The sequence below is a fragment of the Meles meles genome, chromosome 17, assembly GCF_922984935.1.
Source record: "Meles meles chromosome 17, mMelMel3.1 paternal haplotype, whole genome shotgun sequence".
Taxonomy (NCBI): Eukaryota; Metazoa; Chordata; class Mammalia; order Carnivora; family Mustelidae; genus Meles; species Meles meles.
In genome coordinates, this window is record NC_060082.1 from 11,677,347 (window position 1) to 11,704,269 (window position 26,923).

At 41.6% G+C, this 26,923-nt stretch overlaps 1 protein-coding gene across 3 annotated transcripts in view; it reads right to left on the minus strand.

Annotated features, from left to right (window-relative positions):
* Positions 1-26,923, minus strand: part of MARK1 (microtubule affinity regulating kinase 1) — a 115,669-nt gene that overhangs the window by 13,827 nt on the left and 74,919 nt on the right. For all 3 annotated transcript variants that reach the window (XM_045982878.1, XM_045982877.1, XM_045982876.1), the window contains exons 8-14: positions 22,606-22,842; positions 22,399-22,518; positions 12,352-12,451; positions 11,183-11,295; positions 8,326-8,479; positions 7,832-8,025; positions 819-919 (exon numbers count right to left, since the gene is read on the minus strand). In XM_045982878.1, coding sequence (XP_045838834.1) covers positions 819-919; positions 7,832-8,025; positions 8,326-8,479; positions 11,183-11,295; positions 12,352-12,451; positions 22,399-22,518; positions 22,606-22,842 — 1,019 coding nt within the window. The remainder of the gene's footprint in view (positions 1-818; positions 920-7,831; positions 8,026-8,325; positions 8,480-11,182; positions 11,296-12,351; positions 12,452-22,398; positions 22,519-22,605; positions 22,843-26,923) is intronic.

A 26,923-nucleotide genomic window follows, 5' to 3' on the forward strand; every position in this document is an offset into this window, starting at 1 on the left:
GGACTGGGGATGGGAGGAGTGAAGTCAGAAATCAGTCCCCAAGTCCTTTTCTACCTTAAAGGATTTTATGTCCGAGGGAGATACATTTACCTCTGTACGCTTCATAATCACACTTACTTCACATGTCTATTAATTGGGAGGGAGCAAATGTTAAGCACAATCTGTCCCATCCACAGACATGACGAGGGATGGAGCTAAGAACAGAATTTTATGAGAACAGGCTCCCTGCCTTTTTGTACTATATTGATGAAGAGCCCTTAAAACTCATGAGGAAAAGTAGCTAAATTTTTAAAATAATAAACATAGTATGACTTGTCATTATTTAAAATAAAACATGTTGAGGATTCCATGGTTCTCAATGATCAGCTAAGATGGCCAAATTTCTTTAGAGGAAGGAAAAGAAAACTTCATGGTTTGGAAACGATAAATTGGCATGATGGGAGGGGGAAGGGCAAAGAGTGCAGGCTAAAAAAAAAAGTAAAGTAAAAGATAAAAAGGAAGCAGCAGGTATATAATAAGACAAATTAAGGCGATCAGATTAGGAGGGGATAATCTGTTTTATCACACGGAAATATTTACTGCCAGGCTTCATGCAGCAACCAGTCCTCGGGTTAAGAGATTTACTGCCTGTTTTCCCTAAGCACGCTCCCATCCTTCCATGCTGGTACAGAAGGGGAGACGCCTTAGTGAGACTGGTTGGTTGCAGCTGTAACCTCTAGAGGTCCCTTTGCTCTTGACCCATCAGCTACAGTGTTGTAGCAACAGCAGCAATGCACGACGACAATGAAACGGGCCCCCCGTGACGCAGTGACAGTTACCTGCTGTCTTTTCCGTTCTGCAGCGCTGCGTACCGATCCGCAGACCGTTCACAGACATACGTGTTCCTTCTTGCCATGCTACCTCCAGCATACACATTGCTCTTTAAGAAGGAAAAAAAAAAATCCATCTTAAAATCCTAACTGTAGCTGTGGAAAGTCAAAGAAATGAATTTAGGAGGCAAAGGACTTTGGAAAAAAAAAACAAACAACCCGCCGTAGAATTTTCATTTGTCAGCCCTTACATGAACAAGCTAATCTCACACCAGTCTCTCTCTCAGTTACATGGCAGGAGTGACGGGCAAAGCATGACAAGCTCATGACGGTTTTTTAGCTTGTCGTCCGGCAGCAGCAGTGAGCAGCTGTTTGGAAGCAATGAGAAAGCGGTTTTTATTTTCTCCCCTATAAGCTGGCGGTAGGGAGAAGGGCGGGGGAGTGGCAGAGGCAGCTCTGTGGGGCCAGGAGCAAGAGACGACTCCGCAAGAAAGATAGTCGCAGCCCGGAAACCTGTGGCAGTGACAGCGGTGGCCCCCACAGTTGCAGGCTGCCCCTCTTCTCCTGCTCAGGGCACCCCCGCAGCCCACCGTAACGTTAAGGAGACGCGGTCTCCCGGGTCAGAGGCATGCCCCGCCGTGGCCACCAACAACGGTGTGCCGGGCCTCGGAATATTCCCTCACTGCAGGTCTTAGCCAGGAGGCCAGCCAAGTGTGAGCAGCCCTGGAGTAAAGAGAACAAGCAAAGACGGACAGCATCTCCTTACCACGCACACAACCACTGATCTGGAACCCCCACTGTTGTGCCTGCCGAAGTCTTGACTAGTTACCAGTACTGGTTACCAGTACTAAACCATATGGACATGATCTCCAAACGGGACACATGCTCTTCTGTTTAATCCTCACTCCAACAGAAAAAAAAATTCCCTATTCCTGGCTAATTTGGCTTTCACTGTTCTCTGAAACACATAACTAACTTAAAATTTGTTGAATCATAAGAGCTAGGAAGTTAATAGATGTCTTGACTAAGTTTGGAGGAGCAAAAAAGCCTCCTATAAACAAAATTGTTTAAGTGCAGATTTCAAACTTTTCAACAGCCTAGGTTCCTGGATGGAAGGAACTTTGTCACCATTTACATAAAAAACACAAAAGCGGGGCGCCTGGGTGGCTCAGTGGGTTAAAGCCTCTGCTTTTGGTGTCCTGGGATCAAGCCCCACGCTGGGCTCTCTGCTAGGTGGGGAGCCTGCTTCCCACCCCCCCCGCCTGCCTCTCTGCCTACTTGTGATCTCAGTCTGTCAAATAAATAAATAAAATCTTAAAAGTGAAGGCAAAGTGAAGTAAGATCATTAAGAACATTTTTTAGGTAAGACACTGTCTACGTTAAGTGTCCAGTTTATTCTGGAGAGATCCATTATGAAAGTAGCTTGTGGCAAGTTCTTAAACTTTACTTTTGATAATTTCATTGTTTTGGCTGAACTGTCAAAACAGTTGGTTTTGACAAACTGTTAGTTTAGTTAGGTTAGGTTAGGTTAGGTTAGGTTAGTAACCTAACCGTCAACAAATTCCTGGTCAATTCCTTCTGGTCACTTGCAGTAACACTACTTTGCTTCTCAAAGTGCGATGGGTGACCAGTTTCTCTTTCGAGACTGTGCCTTCTGGGTTCGCCGTCCTCCCGCACCACCTCCCTTCCATTGTCCCTTGGCTGCGGGTCATGCTCAGATGGCGCATCCCCCCAGGAAACGGAGGATATGATCACGTAGAAGTTGCAGAGCACAGTCTCACTGTTCCCATGTGACAGACGTGCATCTAGAGAATTCACTTGTAGAACTGGCCTTCAGTGAGGCTCTGCTTAGGATCTGGGGACTAGATCTAAAACCATCTTCGCAGAGCCCGAACTCTCGGCTTGGAAACTGTCCTAAAGTGGATATACAGATTTTTCTGATTTTCCCAAGAAACCAGGCCTGTGTAGACAACTTCTCTGGGCCCGTTTCATACTAATGTGATTTTATATAACTATATGATGATTTTTTAGGAAAATATTTTATACTATAATTATGGCCTAAGTCTCACTGAAAGAAGTATCTCCTTCCCTTCGTTTTTTTTAAAGAAGGGATTGACAGTGTTTTCTACAGGATGCAAAATTTTGTAGTTTTTCTTATTTACATACATGATAAATAATACTGAAAAACAAATTTACAAGTTTTATCGTCTTTTTGATGAAAGAATAACATAACATAATTGCAACTTCAAACCTCAACATCTGGCCTCCGAGTTTCTAGGTTAGCCAAGCGCTCACCATTGACTCCTACATGCAAGATTTCTGGATGGGAATGTCTTGAAGGGAAAAAACCAACTTTGTTCTTCCTGCGTATTACTGTGGAAAGACCCCTAAGTCTCGCACAAATAGAAACACTCCCATCATCTAGAGTCTGCAATGTGGTGGGTGAGAACAATAGAAGAGATGATCACCCACAAATTTCACCAATCAACGATCACACCTAGTTGACTACTCACCTCCAAACTCCCCCCACTGTCATCCTCTCCCTCAAGTCCTACGGTGGACTACTGTTCCGTCATACTGCCGACAGAATCATACTTTGAAGTAAGAGCTTTTACCATTGGTTGAAAAAGGCTCCTGATTTTATAAACATTAAATGCACTGTTAAACTATATCATCTACTAAATTATCCATGCATCTTTTCCATCAGAAAGTAAAAAGCCATGGTGGGCAGGGGCATGGGTTAGGTAGGTGATGCGGATTAAGGGGGGGGCACCTATGATGAGCACCAGGTGTTGCGTGGAAAAAAAAAAAGTGAAAACCCACGTCATCCCATTTGAGTGGATTACATATTTTCTATTATACTCCATTTATAGACAAATAATAGAGTCACTGGTAAAATGTATTTTTTAATCAGTATTTTATAATACGACAGAGCCTGGATTATAAATGCTCAAGTTCCTTTCTTTTAGACATTACCTCAAAGAAAAGAGATTAAAGCTGTGTATTTGGCTTTTGTACTTTGGGGTCAGCAAACTTTTTCTGTGAGGAGTCAGGTGACAAACATTTCACCCTCTGCAGGCCACGCCATCAATGTCACCCGTAGTCTGGGAAATGCAAATTAAAAACAAAAGGGTATACTTTTTTGTTTTTTTGCCCCTCAGGCAAAGACTTTTAAAGATCAATAATATCTAGTTGTTGATAAAGCTTGTGGAGATATAATGACTCTCTGATTATTCCATCCATTAAAATTACCCTGGCAGTATTTATTAAAAATTTAAATGAGCCTATTCCAAGGATACACATAGAGCCAGGAGCGTCCATGAGCACAAGTTCGTGCCGGGGCTCTGGAGAGGGGATGGGAGAGAGGGTGGAGGCTTACACACTCTGGGGGACCACAGGTCACACGGACTGAGGAGGGGGGTGATCTACGTGAGGTAAATATGTCACCCAGAAACCAGATACTGAGAATGTATATAACAGAAATGCAATAATAACCTAAGTGTACGAGAATGAATTTTTTGAAAAACTGAAAACTCTGACTATTCCACAAATAGTTGAAAAATTATGATAGCATGTCTATTAACACAGAGGAAATAAGGCGCAGGTCTTAAGAGGAGATCTAAGTGTTCTGATGTAAAAGGACCTGATAATATTATTAGTGAGAAAAATTAAGACGTAACAGAGTATGATCTCATTTTTATGAAAAAATAAATCCTGTATGTACATATATATTCATTTATGTTTTCTTTAAAAAGGAGATTCTATGAAGGAATTCATCCCAAATGATAACACTAGTTATATCGGAAGGTGAGAACAGAAGGTAAGGGATGGGAAAGGGTAAACTATTAATTTTACCTGAGATGCTTCTCAACTGCTAAAATTAAACAAGATATATTATTTTGGTTTCTCATGTTGTCAAAATTAACACAGCAAATTAAGATAAATTTTGTACTAAGTGGCTCAGAACAAAATTTCTCTACCAGAATCTCCTGGCTTATATTTTTATTTCTTAAAGATGATAACCAGGTGTGGCATAATTAACTGGAATTTAAACCAAGGTCTTAGTTTTGATCCTTCTTTAAATTCATAAATATGCTTGGAACAGCCACTAAGTGCCTCAGCATTAATGATTCTGAGGACGCTACCATGTCAACATACAGCAGGAGATTATAAATAAGGGGAGATGAGGTTTATATGGGGGAAGCAACAGGGAATGATACAAGACCGTGTACAACGAAGGGCTAAGTGATGTGCTACAACAATCAGAAAGACTGATGAGCTCTGGAGCCTTCAGTCACAGGAGGCTCGACCCAGGAGACGGGGCTTGAAACCATCTGCAAAAATGGCATTTTCCTAATGGGGGTGGGGGGACCTCCAGACAAGAGCAGCACATAAAAACAGGGGTGGAAAGAGGCAGCTGAGTACGACCCTGGGAAACTAAAACCAGCCTGAGATGAAGGACAGTTTGCTATAGCAAGTGGCACAAAACAGGAAACCAAATTCTTTCTTTCTGCATTGTGGGGTGATGCTGCCCCAGAAACTGTCCTCTGGCTGATGTTTAGATAAAGGAAAATGATGGCCTGCCTAGGAACATTACTTTTCTAAGTGATGTCTCAGACTCTATGAAGTTGGCAGGTAGAGGGGGTTGTCTTTACCAGTTCTGAAAATGGGTATGCACACCCATTTCAGAGTCTAGGAGGTGATAATCAAATCACATATTTTTAAAAAAGATATGGTTTCAATGAACTACATAAAACAGTGGGTGCTTGGGAGTTTACCTCAGTTGCAACTAAGGTTGTTTTAGGCCTTCTGGGGTTATTTTTTTCCTTTTCTTTTCCTACTTTCCATAGGCTCAATCAGTTTTTTTTCTTCTATTGGTTTAAAAGTTATAGTTGGTTTAAAAGTTAAAAATTCTACGGGATGCCTGGGTGGCTCAGTGGGTTAAAGCCTCTGCCTTCGGCTCGGGTCGTGATCCCAGGTTCCTGGGATCGAGCCTTGCATCGGGCTCTCTGCTCGGCGGGGAGCCTGCTTCCTCCTCTCTCTGCCTGTCTCTCTCCCTACTTGTGATCTCTGTCTGTGAAATAAACAAATAAAATCTTTTAAAAAAAAAAAGTTAAAAATTCTATTTTTATTCTTATGTTGTTTGCCCTTAAATCCCTGAACTCATGTTTGCTTAGCACTAGTGAGTTTTTAAACTTACCCCACTCTTCCCATCTTCTGTGAACAAGGCATATGCTCTTCTTCCTTTAACCTCCACCCCACCCCGACTTCCTGGATAGTGTCCAGAACACTGGTTCTGAATTTTCATTATTTTTTTCTTTTTTTGCATATGCTACCACATACATACCTGAATAAGTTCTCTGATCACTTTCAACTCCATATTATTTTATGGCACCTCTCCAGATCCATTTCTCTTCCTGTAAAAGTGCAGTGCTCCTCAAACCATACAGTGTTAACAAATGAGTCCCTATGTAACAAGACTGGACATGTTTTACGCCTAAGAGTATGCTTATCATACCTTCACATTTTTTTTTTTTTAAAGATTTTATTTATCCATTTGACAGACAGAGATAACAAGTAGGCAGAGAGAGAGAGGGAAGCAGGCTCCCAGCCAAGCAGAGAGCCCAATGCGGGGCTCGATCCCAGGACCCTGAGATCATGACCTGAGCTGAAGGCAGAGGCTTTAACCCACTGAGCCCCCCAGGCACCCCCATACCTTCACATTTAAATGACAATTACGCTAGATATAAAATTCTGGGTTCAATGTGATTTTCTTTTAGTACTTAAAAAATACTGTTCCACTTATCTCCCTGAATCCATGCTACTGTTGAGTAATCTGAGGTCAGTCTGAATTTTGTTCCTGTTAAGGTCATGAGCTGTCTCATCCTGGAAACTTTCTAGAAGTTTTCACTTTGTTTTTGGTGTGTATATGTTCCACTTTAATGGGTGCAGGAGTAGGCTTTCCTTCTGACTTTCTGAGTCTTATTTATTTGCAAGAGTGAGTGAGCAAGGGGGTGGGGTGGGACAGAGGAAGAGAGAGAGAGAATGAGAGAGAGAGAGAGAGAATCTCAAGCAGACTCCCTGCTGAACACAGAGCCTGATGCAGGGCTCAAGCTCATGACCCTATGATAATGACCTGAGCTGAAATCAAGACTTGATGCTTAACTGACTGAGCTACCCACAGCCTTCTGAATCTTTCTAATACTAAGTTTTTTTCATCTTTCCATGTTATTATTTCTTCAAATATTTCTTCCCCTTCACTGTGTGCTCTTTCTAAACTCCTACTATCCAGATGTTTCCAATTCTACTTCTATCCTTAGTATATCTTAGTTTTCTCTTTTGTATTTTCTTTTTATTCCTTCCTGCTATCTTATAAGAGAAGGCTTCAATCTATCTTCTAGCTCCTATTATATAATTTATACAGTTTGCCAGTTTTTTGCTTTTCGTGTTTAAGATTTATTTATTATTTTAGAGAGAGTAAGCAGACTCCCTGCTGAGCAGGGAGCCCAATGTGGGGCTGGATCCCAGGACTCTGAGATCATGACCTGAGCCGAAATCCAGAGTTGGATACTCAAGTGACTGAACCACCCGGGCGCCCCTAAAAATTTGCCGTTTTAAGTGAATACTAGGAGCTAACCTTATAAATTAATCATTCATGGAGTCTGCCTTCATTGAACTGCTTATTTGTCAATATAAAACTAAGTGCACCAATATAATTTTAAGTCAATATTACAAACAGGAAAAATGAGGCAGGAAAGTTTAATGTACCATTTTACAGTGAGGTTTTTAAATCTTACTTTGAGGTAAGTGTTATTTTAAGAATTCATATTTTATATTTTTGTTCTTAAAATGCAATCATGAGAAGCTTGGCCTCCTTTGCATGTTATTTAAATGTATGACTCACTTTAAAATTTTGAAACGTGTTTTTAGAAAAAGAGAAAGTTTTTCAGAGATTGTACAAAAAAAAAAACCTGACAACAAAGGACTCCAGCAAACCGCGAGACGCCAGGATAATCACTCACGCTTGGAATAGTTGAAGACTTTTTCCTTTCCGGCCCCACAAGAGGGCTCGCGGTCATCTCGCTTTTTGAGCCAACCGTCGTGCTGCCAAGTTTGCGAGCTAGGTCTTTATCCCACTCCTCCTTCTGCTCACTCTCCACGCTGTTAGCCTGAGGCCTTTTGGTATATGATACGGCAGGGGGAATGGATGGACCAGCTACGAGAGAATTAAAGAGCATAATTAGCTGAAAATCAACTGACACAGTTTCTCCTCATGAGCAAAAACTCTAAATTAAAAATACCTTTATTTGCATATTTTATACTTGGAACTAACATTAAACTGTTTGATTACAAAAATTAGGTCAGTCCCTGAAAAGGGGAACGTATTAATAGTGCAGTAATATAGATCTGTGATAATGGATAACACAAGCCCATAAAGACGTGACTGCACAAAGCTCAGTGAGCACAAGTTCGGGGAGGACTGGTCTGTCTTCTCGCTTATTGGACTTTCCCCCACCATGATCGCTGAAACGCCGCTGCTTCTGGTTTGCGGAGATGCTCCGCTGGACCTTCAGGTGAGCCGGCGACTGAAGGCTGCTGTTGTTCAGGTCACTGCTGGGCCGTGACCTCGGACACAAGCTTCCGCTGGACAATGATTCACCACCTTCAAACTATAAGAAGAAGACAGCGCATAAATATTTAATTAATTTATTTGAGAGAGAGAGAGAGAGGGTGAGTGAGACAGAGCACAAGCGGGAGTGGGAGTGGCAGAGGCAGAGGGAGAAGCAGTCTCCCTGCCGAGCAGGGAGCCCTACACGGGACTCGATCCCAGGACCCTGGGGTCAGGACCTGAGCTGAAGGCAGACGCTTAACTGACTGAGCCGCCCAGGTGCCCCTGCACAAAAATTTAAAAAAGAAATGTTTGTGCAAACAATATGCACTCTTGCTTGATGTTCGAATCTATTCTAAGCCATACAAAGAATAATCAGAACTGAAAAAAAAAAAAAGTTTGGGTACAAAACTGCAAGCTGGTGACCGGAGGGGGAGCGAACTGGCTATCTGCGTCTGTGAGTGCATGGTCGCGTCTGTGATCCCACACAAATGGCTTTGGATCCTTAGTTTAGTCAAAACACCAAATAGCAGCTACCAATTACTGAACGGCTATTGTGTAACAGGCCCCCCTGCTGAGTATGTCAGGGCAATGCCACCGGGGGCTCTCAGCCTCAACTTCACAGATGGAAGAACTGCAGTGCAGAGAATCAAGGGACATCTTTGGGATTCCAACTCAGGCATAATGGGATTCAAACTTAGGATAAAATCTAAAGTTTTAACTCCATACACACACATGTTTTCTACCATATTTACGGAGCAAAACTTGGTTTGTTGGCTCTGATTAAAAACTGCATCTATTCAGATAAGCACAGTAAATCGGGGTTTGACACACGATCCCTCTCCTGTAACATAAAGATGTCTGTTGCTGGCAACTTCTCACGGAATCACTGGCATCGCAATGGAAAAATCGCAATTCATACGTAAAGATACTCATGGCCAGTAGCAAAATAATATCAATGATGAAATTGGTAATAGACAACACGGAGCACACAGTAATGTGCCAGGAACTGTTTGTTCTAAGCACGGTGGAAATATTAATTCATTTAACCCTCTCCATGACCCCCCGAGCTAAGTACTATTCACTATCCTCATTTCAGGGACCAGAGATCTGAAGCCCAGAGAAATTAAGGACAGCGCCCAAGCTGCGCAGCCAGTCAGCGGTTGTGCTGGGGTGGGGGCGGGGGGATTCAGACCCAGGGAACTGGGCTCCGAAGTTCAGGCTCTTACTACTTAGAGTAGCCTCATTAGTTTATACTCATACAATTCAAAGTGCATTGTATACTTGTAATGCTATGGCTTCTTTTATATTTAAATTAATAGGAAAATTAAAGATCTCCGGAGTGAAATCTAAAGGTTAAGTAGAAACAGGTCAAAGACTTCAGAAATAACGATTTGTACTATTTGCCGCTTCTTAAAATTCTCTTGATTTGGCTTCTTTGATACCACTTCTCCAACCATGAGCGCCTCCACTGAGCCCCCCTCCTCCTCTGGGACAACAGTGCCCACGGGTAGGGCCCGAGAGGGTGACAGGCATTAACGCGAGCGGAGTCTTCACAGCAGCTGCTGGCGCGAATGGTGTGCTCCTCTGACCACAGCTCCCAAACCTACTAATGCTGCTCGGGTCACTCCCTCCAAGCCTGATCTGTGTATCCAGTGCATCCACACGTCCAACAGGAAATCTCAAGTTCAATCATCCCAAATAGAATGAACTTCCCATCTTCCCCTGGAAATCCACTCTTTTCATATCCCGGCAAATACATCTTACAAAACCAGTCACCGATGCTGGAAACTTGAGGGTCTCTCACACCCTCACTTCCAAAGGTTACACGTCCTGTTAAATCTCGCTGCTGTGGGTGCCTGGCTTCCTCTATGTCACAGAGGTCCCGCGCCTGCCCTTGACCAGGGCCACGGCACCTGTACCACACTGCTGACTGTGCATCTCCCCTCCAGACCCAGGGCTCCCTGAGAGCATGGACTTTCTCATCTTCCTGGGTGCAGTACACAGTGTGGTTTCCAGGACAGAACAGACCCAATAAATGTCAGTTGAATGTACTGCCTCACTAACAGTTACTATCTAATTAAAAATAATTCCAGCCTATTTCTATAAAATGCCTCCCACAGATGTCTAATCGTTAACAAACTGTCCATGCGCTCGGCTCTGTTCTTGACTCTCAATTTATACCTTTATATTTGCTGTCCCAAAGGATCACTTGCTTTTATGGTTCAACCGCCATCTGCACACAGTTACTTCCTGAATCTATCTCCTTATTAGAGATCTCTCCTGGCCTTGAGAATTCCCAACTGCCAGTACCAAAGCCACTTGATGTTCTACAAGGCAAAATATCACCAAACGGCCTTTTCTAGTCCCACCTTTTTAAAATCATCTCAGACGTCTGTTTTGTCTTAAACGCCATCCCTCCCTCTGTTTCGGTCACTGTGTTTTCTGTCACCCAGAATGACCACGTTAGCTGTGGCAGGCCTGCTGCTTGGGGACACAACTCCAGGGGGAGCTCATTCTAAAAGAAGGGACGGCGTGAGCTTCTCAGAGCTAAGCAAAGCACGTGGTCTGCTCTTTCAGAGCAGAATCTCCCCGGGTACTTGGAAATAAAACCAGTTCGTAACTTAGCATCTTGAGTTTGAATTCTGAAAGTAAGACCGTTAGGGTCTTTATATTATTTCTGATACCACACAGAATAAGCTGTGACCACACAAACTGTCACTTGTCTCAAGAAATAATTAATCTAAAAAGGTAAAGAACTTACTTCAGGTGGTTTTCTACCTAGAAGAATATAAGTAGCCATAACTTCATCATATTTCTGATTTATTAAGGCGTCATTTATCTCATCTCGAGCAAAACCCATGGTGACCATGATGTCTAGAAATAAAAAAAAAAGCAGTTTTTCTGAAAATGGGTTTATTTTTATAAACAAATTAACACATAAGCAAGCTTGCCAACATAAAATATGAAAACTAAATTTTGAAGTGTTAACATATAATGTAACTATAAAAACTTCTGCATCATTAATATACAGGTACTGCATATTTAGATCTCGTATATTGATAATTTTTCATGCAGGAACTATCTGTATCATGGGATCCATACTCATGGCGGGTCTGTGTCTCAGCACCTAATGCATTCCTGAGTTGACTGCCTTTGTCCAGCCAGAGACACACCACCTGTGACACAAAATCCCTTCTCTCTTTCTATTTCTTAACATACTCTCAGCCATGCACAGTGTACTTTCTGTCATCTTTCTTAACAGTTTCGGCCTTCTGATATGAAGGCAGGTTGACTCTTCTTTGGAAGGCTTGAATTCCACAGTGGTTCTGACTGGATTCCAAACACTCTAGAATCTCAAGCCTTCCCTGGGTCCTGTGCTCTCAAGTCAGCGAGGGGCACAGCGGAGATGATTCAGGTGTGAGTCTCTGGCAGCTCCGGTAACAGAGAGAAATGCAGAGATCAGGCTGGCGGCAGAGTGCCCGGCTGGGCGTGGGAGGAAGCGCCCTGCCGAGACACTGGAAACGGAGAGGGAGAGTAGAGCCGCCGGGCTCACCCTTTCAGTTCCGGTGCCTCCACACCTTCCGCTAAGATGCGTGCTATGTTTTGCGGCTACTTAACAGTCTGATCCGGGCTGATACTTAAACAGTCATTCCTCCTGTTAGGAATGGCTGAAAGAGAACATCCAGGTTCATCCACATTATTTTAATTTTTACATCACTGCTGCCAACAACTGAATTGGATTATAACATAAAAGCAGACAAACTTGAAGCCTGTAATGTTCGCTGTATGTTGATGGAAAGAAAAGATGACAATGCAAGTATTTTTCAAATAAAAATGGTTTCCTATTTATATTTTAAAAACACTATTTTGGTAGACGACTGGTCTCTTCTAGCGCAGGGCCAGCACATCTCACAGTGTTTAAATACTTACCTATTCTTTTCATGTCATTGAAATCTGGTTCAGGCTCAGTATATGGCTTTAGCTCTTCTTCCTCGTGACCAACATTCATCCACCGATCTTTCATTATTTGCTAGGAAATAAACTTTACATTATGTTTGGCCAATCAGAACATTCCACCATTGACTTTAGCTCTATTTTAGTAAATGTGCAATTAATTGCTTTGCTCAATGAGAACCATGATATCTTCTAAGTTATTTTCCTAGTTGATTAGCAGGCCAAAAAGAGGACTAGGACTTTGGGACACCCTTACATATCTTACAACAAGTACAACTATCATCCTGCACACTCATCAAATGTATCCATTCAAATAACTTGCTGCCCACTTCCTTGCAAAGGAGTATCTTCTCATTTAACCTAAGGACCTATTGATTTCAACCTCTCCTTCATATATTACAATTAGATGAGACTGTTCCTTTTTGCTGGTCTTTTACCAAATACACAAACACCTGTATTTTAAAATCACCATTTGTTAAAACATTAGGAAAGCAGAGATCATGGGGCATGGAAGAAGTGAGGGTTAGTCAGTAAAGACAGCTCAGAGAAGACGGACGGGGAGGATGGTCAAAATGGAAGCTTAGAGTTGGGGATGAGTGAGAATCAGGATGAAGACCGGGACAGGTGTGAATTAAAAGAGTCACATTTAAGTGAGGTTGTGAAACGAGAGTCCGTCCCAGGTTGTTAAAAAGCAACCTGGTGGAGGCATCCGAAGGAATGGGAAAATATTCACAACCATATATCTAATAAGGGGTTAATAATATGTATGTACGGAAAATCCTACAACTCAGGAACAACAAAACTGCCTGATTAAAAAAAAAAGGGCAAAGGACTTAAACAGATATTTCTCCAAAAGAATACACATCAAGGGCCAAAAAGCACATGAAAAGATGCTAACATCACTAATCATCAGGGAAATAAAAACCACGATGAGGTATCACATGTCCTGTCTGTTAGGATGGCTACTATCGAAAAAGATGAAAATAATCAGCATGGGTGAGCACGTGGAGAACCTGGACCCCTTGTGCACTGCTGGGGTGGCTCGAATGATGTCACTGCTCCTGTAAACAGTATGGGGGTTCCTCAAAACATTGAACAGAACTATAGACATGAGCGAGTAATTCCGTCTCTGTGTATATATCCAAAAGAACTGAGACAGGATCCTGAAGGGTATTTGCACAGCCATGTTCACTGCACCATTACCCACAACAGCCAAGATGTGGGACAACTTAAATGTCCGATGGATGACTGCACAAAGAAAATGCAGCCACCCATGACGGAATGTTAGTCAGCCTTAAAAAGAATGCAATCCACATGCTGTATCGTGGATGAAACTTGTGGCCATTTCTTGGTGAAATATGCTGGCCACAAAAAGACAGATAATCGGGGCGCCTGGGTGGCTCAATGGTTTGAGCCTCTGCCTTCGGCTCGGGTTGTGATCCCAGGGTCCTGGGATCGAGCCCCGCATCGGGCTCTCTGCTCAGCGGGGAGTCTGCTTCCTCTTCTCTCTCTCTGCCTGCCGCTCTGCCTGCTTGTGCTCTCTCTCTCTCTCTCTGTCAAATAAATAAATAAATCCTTAAAAAAAAAAAGGACAGATAATCATTATATGAGGGTATCTAAAGTAATCAAACTCCTAGAAACGGGCAGTAGAATGGTATTTGCCAGGGGCTGGGAGAGGGAGCAACAGGGAGCTAGCTGCTCCATGGTACAGAGTCTCACTCATGCGAGGGGAACAAGTTTCAGAGATCCGTTGTCCAACAATGGACACAGAAGTGACAATATTGTAATGCACTCTTAAAAGTGTAAAGAGTACACATTCGTGTGGGTTTTTTACTACACACACAAAAAGGCAACTAGTGGGGAGTAATTCTGGGGAAATTATTCTGTATTAATTTAGAAAAATTTTTAACATTTTATGACTATTGAATTCTAGGTTTTCATTCAGGAATGTTTTAGGCGTTGATACATTAATATTTTTTGTTCAGGTCCTGCAAAGTATATTCTCCATCTCTAAACTTTACCTGTCAGTATTCTACTAATCAGAAAAATAAAATTCCATATAGAGACCCTTCTGGGGTTGTTTGCCCAGATACCTTCCCCTCATTTAATAATATTTAGCTAAAATCATTCACTAGAAGACAGAACTCCAGAGCAGGCAGGCCTCTAAGAACTGGAATCTGTAAGAATGCTGTTGTTCTGGATGGGAGGAATTTTCCAAAGGTTTAGGTTCCATGATACACATTTCAATGCAAATTTGTACATAACAGACCACCACTAACTTTCTTCCTTTCCCCCCTATTTTTATTGAGATCTGAATGACATAAACTTTGTATTAGTCTAAGATATATGACATAATAATTTGATATATAAACATATATATACAAATATTATGAAATGATCACCACAGTTAACATCCATCACTTCAGTTACAATTTTTTTCCTCGTGATGAGAACTTTCAAGATCTAATCTCTTAAATAAGTCAATCAGAGAAAGACAGTTTTCATATGATCTCACTGTTACGTGCAATTTGAGAAACTAGGCAGAGGATGCTAAGGGGAAGAGAGGGAAAAATGAAACAAGACGAAACCCGAAACCAGAGAGGGAGACAAACTGTAAGAGACTCTTAAGCTCAGGAAACAAACTGAAGGTTGCTGGAGGGGATGGGCGTGGGAGGGATGGGGAGGCTGGATGATGGACACTGCGGAGGGTATGTGCTATGGCGAGGGCCGTGTACTGTGTAAGACTGATGATGACCTGTAGCCATGAAACAAATAATACATCATATGTTAATAATAATAACAACAAAAAAGATCTACTCTCTCATCAACTCTCAAATATAAAATACAGTATAATGAGCCAGAGTCACCATGTTGTACATTAATCCCTGTAACTCATAACTGGAAATTTGTACCTTCAGACCACTTTTACTTATTTCACCCACCCGCCACCCCCCACCTCTGGTGAAGCCCAATCTGTTCTCATTTCTCCCAATTTGTTTGTTTACTGAGAAAGCCAACCCGGGAAGGGAGGGGCTGGGTGGATGGGGACTTCTGGAGCTGAGGTTCGGAGCAGCCGAGTGTGCAGTGCTACGGGTGACCCACGCAGACACGCTCTGTGCGCTCCAGGGACGCTCACCGGAAACCCGGCTGGAGATGGAGATTCAGGAACGGCCAACACATGAGGACAGAAGCTGTGGAGCGGGTGGGATTTTCCAGGAATCCTGACCAGACTGGGAATGAGGAGAAGAGGGGCCAAGGCAGAGCCCTGTGGGACACCGGCATGAGGGTTAAAGAGGAAAGTAACCCACAAAGTAAATGGAGGTGGAAAATCTGCACTGGACCTGGGAGGCAAGGCGGGAGTTTTTGGAAGAGGACACAGTGGCGTCCTGTCTAACAAGGTGACCACTAAGGAGTCTTCTCTGGCGGTGGTTCCAGTGGAGCAGCAGGGCTGGGAGCCAGAAGGCAGCGCGGGGAGACAACGCACAGGCGAGGAGCTGCGCACTCGGAGCGGAGATGCTTCATTAACAGTCAGGCCGGCGGGGCGCCGGGGTGGCTTAGTCGGCTGGGCGCCTGCTTTGGCTCAGGTCAGGACTTTGGGGTCCTGGGATTGAACCCCACACTGGGTTCCCTGCTTGGCGGGGGGCCTGCTTCTCCCTCTGCCCCTCCCCTTGCTTGTATTCTCTGTCTCTCAGACAAATAAATTGAAAAAAATCTTTAAAAAAAAAAAAGGCCAGTAAGGGAGGAACAAGAAGGGATACTGGACGAGGACTGGGGGTTGAAGGGTGCCTTTGTCTAAAATGGCAGATTTATGTACAAAGGCTGAGAGATAAAGGTGTCCGCAGAGAGGAGGTGGGACGGTACAGAAAAGGGAGCTTTTCTGCAGGAGATACTGAGACGGAACATGTGTATCTTCCACACTGAAGTCCGAGTCCTTGAGGATAAAGATTGTCCCTTGTGCTATCTTTCCCAGCACACATGCTTGTTGTTGCTTTTGAACGGGGCAGTATTTTAAAATAAGGCTGCTACGGAAGCCCTGGGTACAGGGAAATATTGAGAGGGGCTTGGCAGTGAAGATGGCTAAGGATGCCCCTAGAATGTCTGGGAGACAGACACCCATGGGCTGCACTGGGCATGGGAAATGGAAGACGGAAAACCTAGAGGTATAATCTGAAGCACCCAAGGACAGAATCTGTTCTGGGAATGAGGGAAAGAAAGGCTGGAATCCAAGAAGGTTCTTAGGATTTTACCTCAGATGGCTGATAGAAGAAAGAGGGGATCCATGATTTAAGTTAAGAAATACAAGAGCAATAAGAGATTTGATAGCTGGATGATAAGCAATTAAAAGCAAAATGAAGATAATCCAAATTTTCTGACGTTTCTCAATTAAACTGGTTATTTGGTGTTCGTTTCACAACCATTATGTATCCGTCCACGTCAAGGAAAAATATGTATGCGGACCAAACCCTTACACAACTTGTCTTTTATTCGGGCAAAAAAGATTTACTCATGAGAGCTGACATAATCTGAACACACAACAGCATTAACTATTCAAAACGGTGCTGTTAGCAGTGGATAATACTGAAGAACAAAAGGGCAACTTGCAGCGTGGGCTGGGATTTCCAGGAAAGGAATAATAAGGAGGGAGAATCTGAAGTGACTCTGGGGATACCAGTCGTATCTGGATCGGTGGGAGAGTTGAGGCAGAGGCATGTAAGGAGGACACAGCGAGGCAGCTCTGACTCAGAACCAAAGCAGTGAAAGAGTGGGAGACACGGTCTCTGCAGGTGGTGCATTTAAACGTGATCTGACAGGCGACAGAGAAATGTTCTTTTTTACTAATAAGGATGATATGCAGCATTTTAGAAATTGTACCGTGAGAAAAACAACCTGAGGAAACTGACCCCGCTCACCCCCTTGCAAAGTTAGATCCAAGGCAAGGCAGATCCAGGGAAAGCGGGAAAATCCCAGCAGCAATAAGGAAAGAACAACAGGGCAGGGAGGACAGAAGGGACATGGTTTTGCTGTTCTCTCTTCTTGCTGTCGTCACTAGGGATTGCCAGGAGTCCATTTAGAAGAGTCTGTCTCACAGAAATAGTTGGATTTCAAAGCAAGAAAAAGGTGGGAAGGAAATCTGCTTAAAAGAACATGCAAGGGGCACCTGGGTGGCTGAGTGGATTAAGCCTCTGCCTTCAGCTCAGGTCGTGATCTCAGGGTCCTGGGATCAAGTCCCACATCAGGCTCTCTGCTCAGCAGGAAGCCTGCTTCCTCTTCTCTCTCTGCCTACCTCTCTGCCTACTTGTGATCTCAATCTGTCAAATGAATAAAATCTTAAAAAAAAAAAAAAGAACATGCAAGGACATTCAGTTTATTAATTCCAAATGTGAAGGTCTTTTCCGGGGGTAAGGTACAGAGAGCAACAAAATATGGATGTATGCGAGAGGAGACCCATGGAGAAGAAGCCTTAGTTGTATGAACCTCACGCCCATACAAAATTCTTCCGTGGGAACCATAGTTTGCACTGACGCCAAGGCCAAAACGCCCCCAGAAATGGAGGCGCTTCGTGACAGGGCGCCGGGGGGTGGGGGGAGGGTATTCATGAAAACCTTGCTGTGTGGTTTCAGGCAGGGTACTGATCACCAGGCCAGCAAAGTGCACTAGACCAGCTGAATAAACTAACCCATTCTAGATTTCATTTGAGATTACTCTCTTCTTTTTTTAAGTAATCTCTACGCCCAATATGGGGCTTGAACTCACAACCCCGAGATGAAGAGTCATATCCTCCACTGACTGAGCCAGCCAGGTGCCCCCGAGAAATCTCAAAATGAGAAACAAGAGGTCATACAAGATTCCAAACTGAACAAGAGAGAGTTTACTCTAGCCACCCCTGCCAATGAACATAGAGGACTACTTGCTGAGAATTTCTATCAAAATAACTGATTCAGATGAATTATGAAGAAATAAATTAACAATGGAAATAAACACCCTAAACCTTAGGGGCACATTAAAAATTTGTGGACTTTAGGACAGGCAGATGGAAATAATTTTTCTAAAACAGTTTTCATCATAAGCTTTGTAATCTGTACCTAGGAATCTTGCGTTAAAAAAAGATTATTATTTGCTTTATTGTCTCTTGTATTGGACAGACACAAGCAAGAGTTTTTAAGATCATCTTAGAGGCAGCTGAAAAGGTGTTAAAGCACAAATAAATGCTTTTGTGAGGAGGACACAGATAGAGAGAAAGGGCAATAAGGAGGAGCTCTGCCTTAGACTCAAATTTTGCATTATTTTGAAAGGTAACACAGTTGACTCTGGTTAAGGGCTGGAAAAATTAGAGAAGACGTACATAGAAGGGATAGCAGAAAAAAAATTGTCAGTTTTTTTTTCTAATAAAAAACACACCAATATTCCAAAAAATAGGAAAAAAATTAGCATATAACATAAAACACAAATCTTTTAAAAATCATGTGTGATTCTATCCCTCCCATTATTAGTGCAATGAACAAGCTCTGCCAGCGTTCACACGTACAAAATGAAAAAAATGTATGCAACTGCTCAGTTCTAGAGATGGCAATAGGTCAAGCACGTAGAGTGTGAAACTAATTTCATTCATTTTATTTTCATGGGGGATAAATAAATTACTTAACATAGAAGGTTTTAAGAAAGATCTTAATTGGGGCGCCTGGGTGGCTCAGTGGGTTAAAGCCTCTGCCTTCGGCTCAGGTCATGATCCCAGGGTTCTGGGATCGAGCCCCGCATCGGGCTCTCTGCTCTGCGGGGAGCCTGCTTCTTCCTCTCTCTCTCTGCCTGCCTCTCTGCCTACTTGTAATCTCTGTCTGTCAAATAAATAAATATTTTTAAAAATATATTAAAAAAAAAAGAAAGACCTTGATAAAGGATGTAGTCGTATTTAAGAAGCAACAGGAGGATATTTGAGTTAAATGAGAAGTTTAGTAAGATAATAAATAGTCGCATAAGATTCTTTAAGTTGAATTTCAATATTAACAAATTATATAATGAAGAAAGACTAGTGTTTGCTCTCATCAGTGACTCTTGATACTCAAGTTAACACCCAAAAAATACATAAAGTTCCATTTTAAAAAAATAGAAGAATTAACAGAGGAGATATTTCATGTTAAATGTACAAAGCTGATACAGATCTCGAAGGCTGACTAATCAGACTCCATTAGACAAGCAGTTCAGAGACACAGAGCTTATATGCAAAGAAGGGAAGTTAACCTGGTCATTAAAAATATTAGGCATTATCTCTGGTGAAATATATACAAATTAAAGCAATTATGACAAACTATATAACTACCATACAAGCATCAAATACCAGAAATTATTATATCGAATAGTGAATCAAGTGTGGAGAACAGATACCTTCAAATGTCTTAGGTCACACAGTTTTTAGCAATGAGTGCAGAAGCCCTATCAAACTGTTTATACTCTTTGGCGCACTAATGACACTCTAGAGAATGTATCTAAGCATATGTCCCAAAGGGGAAAAAAGTGTATCACATTATTTTTAGTAAAAAACAATGGAAACAACTCGAAGGTGCAGCAAGCAGGGGTATATAAGCCAAAGGGAACAACACGGCTGCCAGCACGTAAGGAGATCATATTTATGATAAAGCAGAAAGCACATAACCCAAAACTTTGGAGTTAAAAGAAAAAAAAGAACGCAACTTGACATGAAACATTACTACTGCACAAAAATTTACGTTTACACGCTCAAGACTGGTGTTTTGAAAATAGCTATTTTTTAGAGCTTAGGGATTTTTCTTGCTGTACAGCTGCTACTAAAATTGGTATGAAAAATAAAAGAAGACTAAAATAATTTTTGACATCATTGCTATTTCAAGGGGAGTTTCTCAAGGTTTGGTGTAAGAAATTTTTCTTCCCTTTTTTTTAAAACAGTGTCAGGTTTCTCTGGAAAGTTATTTCTGGGAACTGTGAAGCAGACCGGCCTTTGTACAGTGGTATCTGCAATATTATGATAATATTTCCACTGCAGACTCACGGTTCTGTGGCTGGAAAACTTATTTTTGATAAGCTGGAACAGAAGGTTCTAGACTATACTCAAATACATCAAGCTGAGATTCTGATGATCAAATGTTTTAATATAATAATTTGGCTTTTAAACAACCCAGCATTCTGATACTTTAATCCTCTGCATTTTAACGCTAAGGATGAAAGACTTAAATATGTGGCTACTGTAAATTAATCATCTTTAAGTGACTACATGGTTAGACATACTAAGAGATTTGTAACATCTATAATAATAATTTTTGTATATTCTTTTTGTTCTTCTCATTAGCTGTGCTGATGCCTCAACTATGGACATTTTATTAAATAATATTCAGATAAACTAGGGTCCTATGATAAAAGTGGGCCATAAAGCAGGATTAAGAAAGACTTATGTTGCCATAAAACTTTATTTATTTATTTGACAGAGAGAGGGGTCACAAGTAGGCAGAGAGGCAGGCAGAGAGAGAGGGAGAAACAGGCTCCCCACTGAGCAGAGAGCCCGATGCGGGGCTCGATCCCAGGACCATGAGATCATGACCTGAGCCGAAGGCAGAGACTTAAACCACTGAGCCACCCAGGCGCCCCTGGGGCTTGAACTCTGGATCCCAAGATCAAGAGTCCCATACTCCTCCAACTGAGCTAGTCAGGTGACCCTATTGCCATAAAATTTTAGAATTGATACAAGAGTCAACGATTTTAACTTTTTCACTGTTTCACATAACTTCCTATGAATAAAGGTCAAAAACAAGTTTAGAGAAGCAGTAACACGAAAGAAGCCTTCTCTATTTCACAGGCCTCGCTATGAAAACATTACTAACATATCCTTTTACCCCCAAAGGAAAAAAAAACCCACAAAATTATGGGAATGAACTAATTGCATTTAAACAAATAAGTGAGTAAAAAGTATCTGATATGTAATTCACTAACATAAAGCATTTAAAATAATTTCCCAATAGAAGTCACCATCCCTTAACTTCCACCAAAACATATTATATCTTTTAGTGGAATATATTTGTGGAAATAACATTACAAAGCCCAAATGAACCCAAGAGCTCTGTCCACAGGGATGGCTCACTATAAGGCTGCCTTCTACCCAGCATGGAGTCTGTGCCAGAAAGCCCCATCGCTACACTAAAAAGTACAGTTTAAATGGGGTTAATTCTCTGAATTTTCTACTCTATCTATTAAGGCAAATAAATGAAGGAAAGAAAAAAAACAAAAACCAAACCCCAAATGCTAGTGAACCGTATATACTGGATCTCTAAAGTTAAACCTTAGTATTGGTTAAAACAGCCTTAGAAACAGCTGGGTGAAATACATAGAAAATAAGTTGTTTAATTGTAGTGTCGGAAGGAAAAAAGTTTAGACACTTTGGTGTTATTTGGCTATAACGTACTTGGTACATTTAGAATAGCATAATAGCATCCATGATAAATAACCTCACATGTGGAACGTAGGTAGGCAACAGAACAGTGCATTAAGAAAGGAAATTCCCATTTCCAGTATGTTCTACTTAAACTGTAAATTTTCTGTACTGGTATTGAGAGGTTTCTTTAAAATTTTTAATCAGCTTCTAATTTCAGACACGGTCATGAAATATTCACTGGATTAGAACTTCCGTTATCTTTTTTTTTATCTTCGAAATACCTATACACCTACACCCAAGGTTCCTGTATTGGAGCAAGCAATTTCTGACAAAGGTCGGGTTTTCCTCCTCCTCTAATGAAAAGTCAATCTTATTCTTATCTTTATGTTGTTTTAATTTAATACTTCATTGCAGGGCAAAGAAGGAATAACCGTCTTTAAAGAAACTAACTGTAACAACTTTTGAGTAGTGAAAGAATCATGTCACCTTCCCTAGCTCTAAACAAATTACACGACTCGTCAACTTCCCAAACCAAACAACCAAGGGAAAAATTTGATTTAAAATGCTCTTCAGTTCTTAGAATATTTTAATTGTTAAGGTTTAAATCTGGAGTACAAAACATTACTTACTTCTAAGCTGCCTCTCTTTATTGGATTCAGCACCAATAATTTCTTCAGAAGATTTTCACAGTCAGTGGACATGTAGAAGGGAATACGGTACTTCCCTCGCAGGACTCGCTCCCGCAGTTCCTTGAAAAGGCAAAGGAAGCACTCAGAATTGACTTCTGAAATTATCATGCTTGGATATAAAACACCAGCAGCGGACTTCACGGATACCTTCAAATTCTGGCCATCAAAGGGCAAGGAGCCACTGACTAGCGTATAGAGAATGACACCGAGGCTCCACACGTCCACCTCAGGCCCATCGTACTTCTTTCCTTGGAAAAGCTCAGGGGCAGCATAGGGCGGGCTTCCACAAAATGTGTCCAATTTGTTCCCGACTGTAAATTCATTACTAAAACCAAAGTCAGCAATTTTAATATTCATATCAGCATCAAGGAGAAGGTTTTCAGCCTAAGAGGAAAATAATAAAAAGGATAATGTAAATGTCGACATAAAACAAAAAATTTATTACAACTATTTCAGATCTCAACATATATTTCTTGCTTCTCTCTCTCTCTTTTTTTTTCCCGAGAGAGAGAGCAAGCATGCATGTGCGACCCGGGGCGTAGGGGAGCCCAACATGGAACCCCACGGAGGGTTCAATCTCAGGACCCCAAGATCATGACCTGAGCCGAAATCAAGAGTTCGAAGCTCACCAGACTGAGCCACGCAGGGGCCCCTCTTCTTTCTCATTTTTGAGCGTAATATCAAATTTAGAAGCCCAGCATGGTGCTTGATGCATAACTGTTCAGAATCATGTTCACAGAAGACGAAATGTTAGCATTAGAAAAGGAAAGCTCTCATTTACAGGTGTGTCTGCAATTGCTTGAGAAAAGTTACTGAAAACAGTTTTTCTTCCACGATTATTTTAAACCCATTTTTTTCCTTCATGCTAAGAAGCATCCTGGGACTGTACCTTAATATGACCTATTAAAAAAAATATAAGTTGACATAACATAAACCCTTCTTGGGCTTAAATGAACAAGTTTACTCAAAAGTTTTCTATTTTAATAGAGCATCTTGAGCTGAGCTCAAGAGTATATCTAAAATAACTGCCAGCCAGGGGTCCTGTGACTACTGAATTCAATCCTTTGTCCTCTCTTACAGAATGCCTCCTCAGCAGACTTCTGTTCTTTCAGTAAAATAAAACAATACAGTAGTGCCTTCACTAGACCTTGTTTGTTTTAAATTTCCTTTTGTTGTTCTAAAACTAGATGTTCTTCTGCAGGTATATTTTGGTAGAAAGCAGTGATTTCTACCCATGTACTTTCAGATGCTGGTTTTCCAAAATCCTAAATCAGAATCATTAAAATAAAAAAAAAAAGTTTTAAATGAGGCTTTTGTAAATATAAGTAACTCAATAAAGGCTTTTTTGGTCATGTTTTGCTTGAAACTCTTTTATAACGGATGGATTAAGAAAATTATATATATATTTTGTCGATGTGTTTTATGGGGTTACAGAAAGCAGAAAAACGAGAGCTCTGTGTATCGCTAGAGAGCAGGCACTCTGCCCACCACACAGCTCTTCCCTCCCTTGCCCTCCTTTCCCTCTAAGGTATGCTAGCTTGGGATATCTGTTTTGAAAAACAGAGGTAGAGACTGTCTTTTTTCCACTGTATATTTTTTCCTGCTTTGTCGAAGATTATTTGACCATAAAGTTTTGTATCAACATGGACGGGACTGGAGGAGATTATGCTGAGTGAAATAAGTCAAGCAGAGAGAGTCAAGTATCATATGGTTTCACTTACTTTGGAGCATAAGGAATAACATGGAGGAGATTAGGAGAAGGAAAGGAAAAGTGAACTGGGGGAAATTGGAGGGAAGACAAACCATGAGAGACTGTGGACTCTGAGAAACAAACTGAGAGTTTTGGAGGACAGGAGGGTGGGGGGTTGGGTGAGTCTGGTGGTGGGTGTTAAGGAGGGCACTATTGCATGGAACACTGGGTGTGGTGCATAAACAATGAACTCTGGAATACACACACACATAAAATTAAAGTAAATTAAATTAAATTAAAAAAATGGACGTACATCTAATACCCAAAATATGTGATAATAACGAGGTGATGTTTATGACATTAATATATTGTCACAGCACATACATTTGGAAGATTTATCTTAAATCCTAACATTTATGGGCTGGGTGACAAAACCAGGTTATTTTGATGTTCTGATGTAAGGGTCTGGTCACTGTAAATTTCTGAGACCTTGTGTGAGCAAGCTGGACTTTCCTAGTCTCTGGGAAGAGGTCTGGCTGGCTGCCTCCCCAGGGCAGAGTTCAAGGGACTCTGAGGTCCGCTCCAGGAGTGGAGGGGAAACCCCATGCCCCAGACTGGAGGTAACCTCAGGGTGCTGAACATGATTTTTTTTTTTTTCCAGATTTCTGTTCATATAAGAAATTAGATGATAGGCTGGGTGTCAAACATCCAGCCAGGGGAACAGTCCTCTACTTTCTCTTTGTCTGTGGAAGTGATTTCTCCTTAAAACAGTTAGTGGAAACTAAGAAACAGAAAATCTTAGAGCAGTAGAAAATCTGCAAGCTCAGAAAAATGGAACGGAAGTAGAGAATTTAGACTTCTGACATGTGCTTAAGACAATATTTTTTTCTAAAGTAGGCTCCATGGCCAGTGTGGAGCCCCCTAGGCCTTGAACTCATGACCCTGAGAGATCAAGAGTCAGACGCTTAGCCAACTGAGCCACCCAGGCACGCCTTAAGACAGTATTTCTTAGTATAATGCAGACCAGTGCTAGAGTAACTGTTGGGATAAGAGTAACTGACAGAGGTCATGGGGAGAAAAGTAAAAAAAGAAAAATAGGTTCCTATGTAAGGAATGATGAAAGTTAACTTTGGAGGAAGAGAGAAAAAGGAAAAAAAAAAAAGACAAATATTTTAGTTCCAGGACTTTCTACTTTCATAAAAGAAAAAAAACAAAACATACCTATTTGGCCATACCATCTCTTTTTATTTATTTATTTCTATTTATTTATTTATTTATTTGAGAGACAGAGAGTACAAGCAGGCAGAGAGGCAGGCAGAGAGAGAGCTCCCTGAGGAGCAGAGAGCCTGATGTGGGACTCGATCAGAGGACCCTGGGATCATGACCTGAGCCGAAGGCAGAGGCTTTAACCCACTGAGCCACCCAGGTACCCCATACCATCTCTTTTTAAAATTTATTAATTTATTGAGGGAGAGATAGTGAGAGAGAATGTGCAAGCAGGGGAAGGGGGAAAGGGAGAGGAAGACAGAATCATCAAGCAGACTCCCCGCTGAGCAGGAAGCCCCACGTGGGGCTGGATCTCACATCCCCAAGACCATTACTTGAGCCAAAATCAAGAGTCGGATGCTCAACCGAATGAGCCACCCAGGCGCTCCTATTTAATATTTTTAAATGAAAATGGTATATAAACTTAAGGTGTACAACAATACAATGATTTTATATATGTAGTGAAATGATTACAAAGCCAAGCTAATTAACTTATCACCTCCTCACTTGGTTATTTTTGTATGTGTGATGAGATCACATCCTCATAGATAAATCTATTCTTTTATGCAAATTTCCCAGTAGTCAAAGCAGTATTATTAATTTTCAAATATGACACAAAGGCTCAGGTAGCCAAAGCAAAAATAAATGAGACTTCATTTAAAGTAAAAGGCTTTAGCATAGCAAAGGAAAGCATCAACAAGAAGGTAACCTATGGACTGGGAGAAATATTTGCAAACTCTACAACTAATAAAGGATTAATATCCAAAATATAGAAGGAAATCATACAACTCAGTAGCAAAAAAAACCCAAAAAAACAAAAACAAAAACAACCAACAAAACAAACCACCCAAACACCATAAATTAAAAAATGAGCAAAAGTCCCTAAACAGACATTTTTCCAAAGACATACACATGGCCAATAGGTCCATGACTCAATAGGTACATGATAGGTACGCTCAGCGTCACTGACCATCAGGGAACCGTAAATCACAACCACAATCAGGTAACACTTTCCACCGATAAGGATGACTACCATCAAAACTACAAAAGAGAACAAGTCGGCAAAACAAATGGGCACCCCGGTACAGCTGGTGGGAATGTAAACTGGCACAGCCATTATGGGAAAGACGATGGAGGTTCCTCAAAAAACGAAAAGGAGAACTGCTACCTAATCCAGCAATCCTTCTTCTGGGTGTGTATCCTGAGGAAATGAAAGAGGCCCTTAAAGAGATACCTGTGCTCCCATGCTCACTGCCACAAACCTTTCTTGACTGTCTCAATGTCTTATTCCAAAGTATCCTAGTTTATACTCATCACACGCATTTGATGTTCGCAAAAACATGTGAGAGACTTCCCGTTTCTCTGAGCTCTAGTATGGAGGACGGACCCGGGCAGACTTGCCACAGACACACCTGGTCCTGCGTCCCCACCTTGCTTCTGACTCAACGGATCTTGGGCATTTTTACTTGGGGACAAAGTTGTGCATTTACCTATTAAAACAAGCTTATT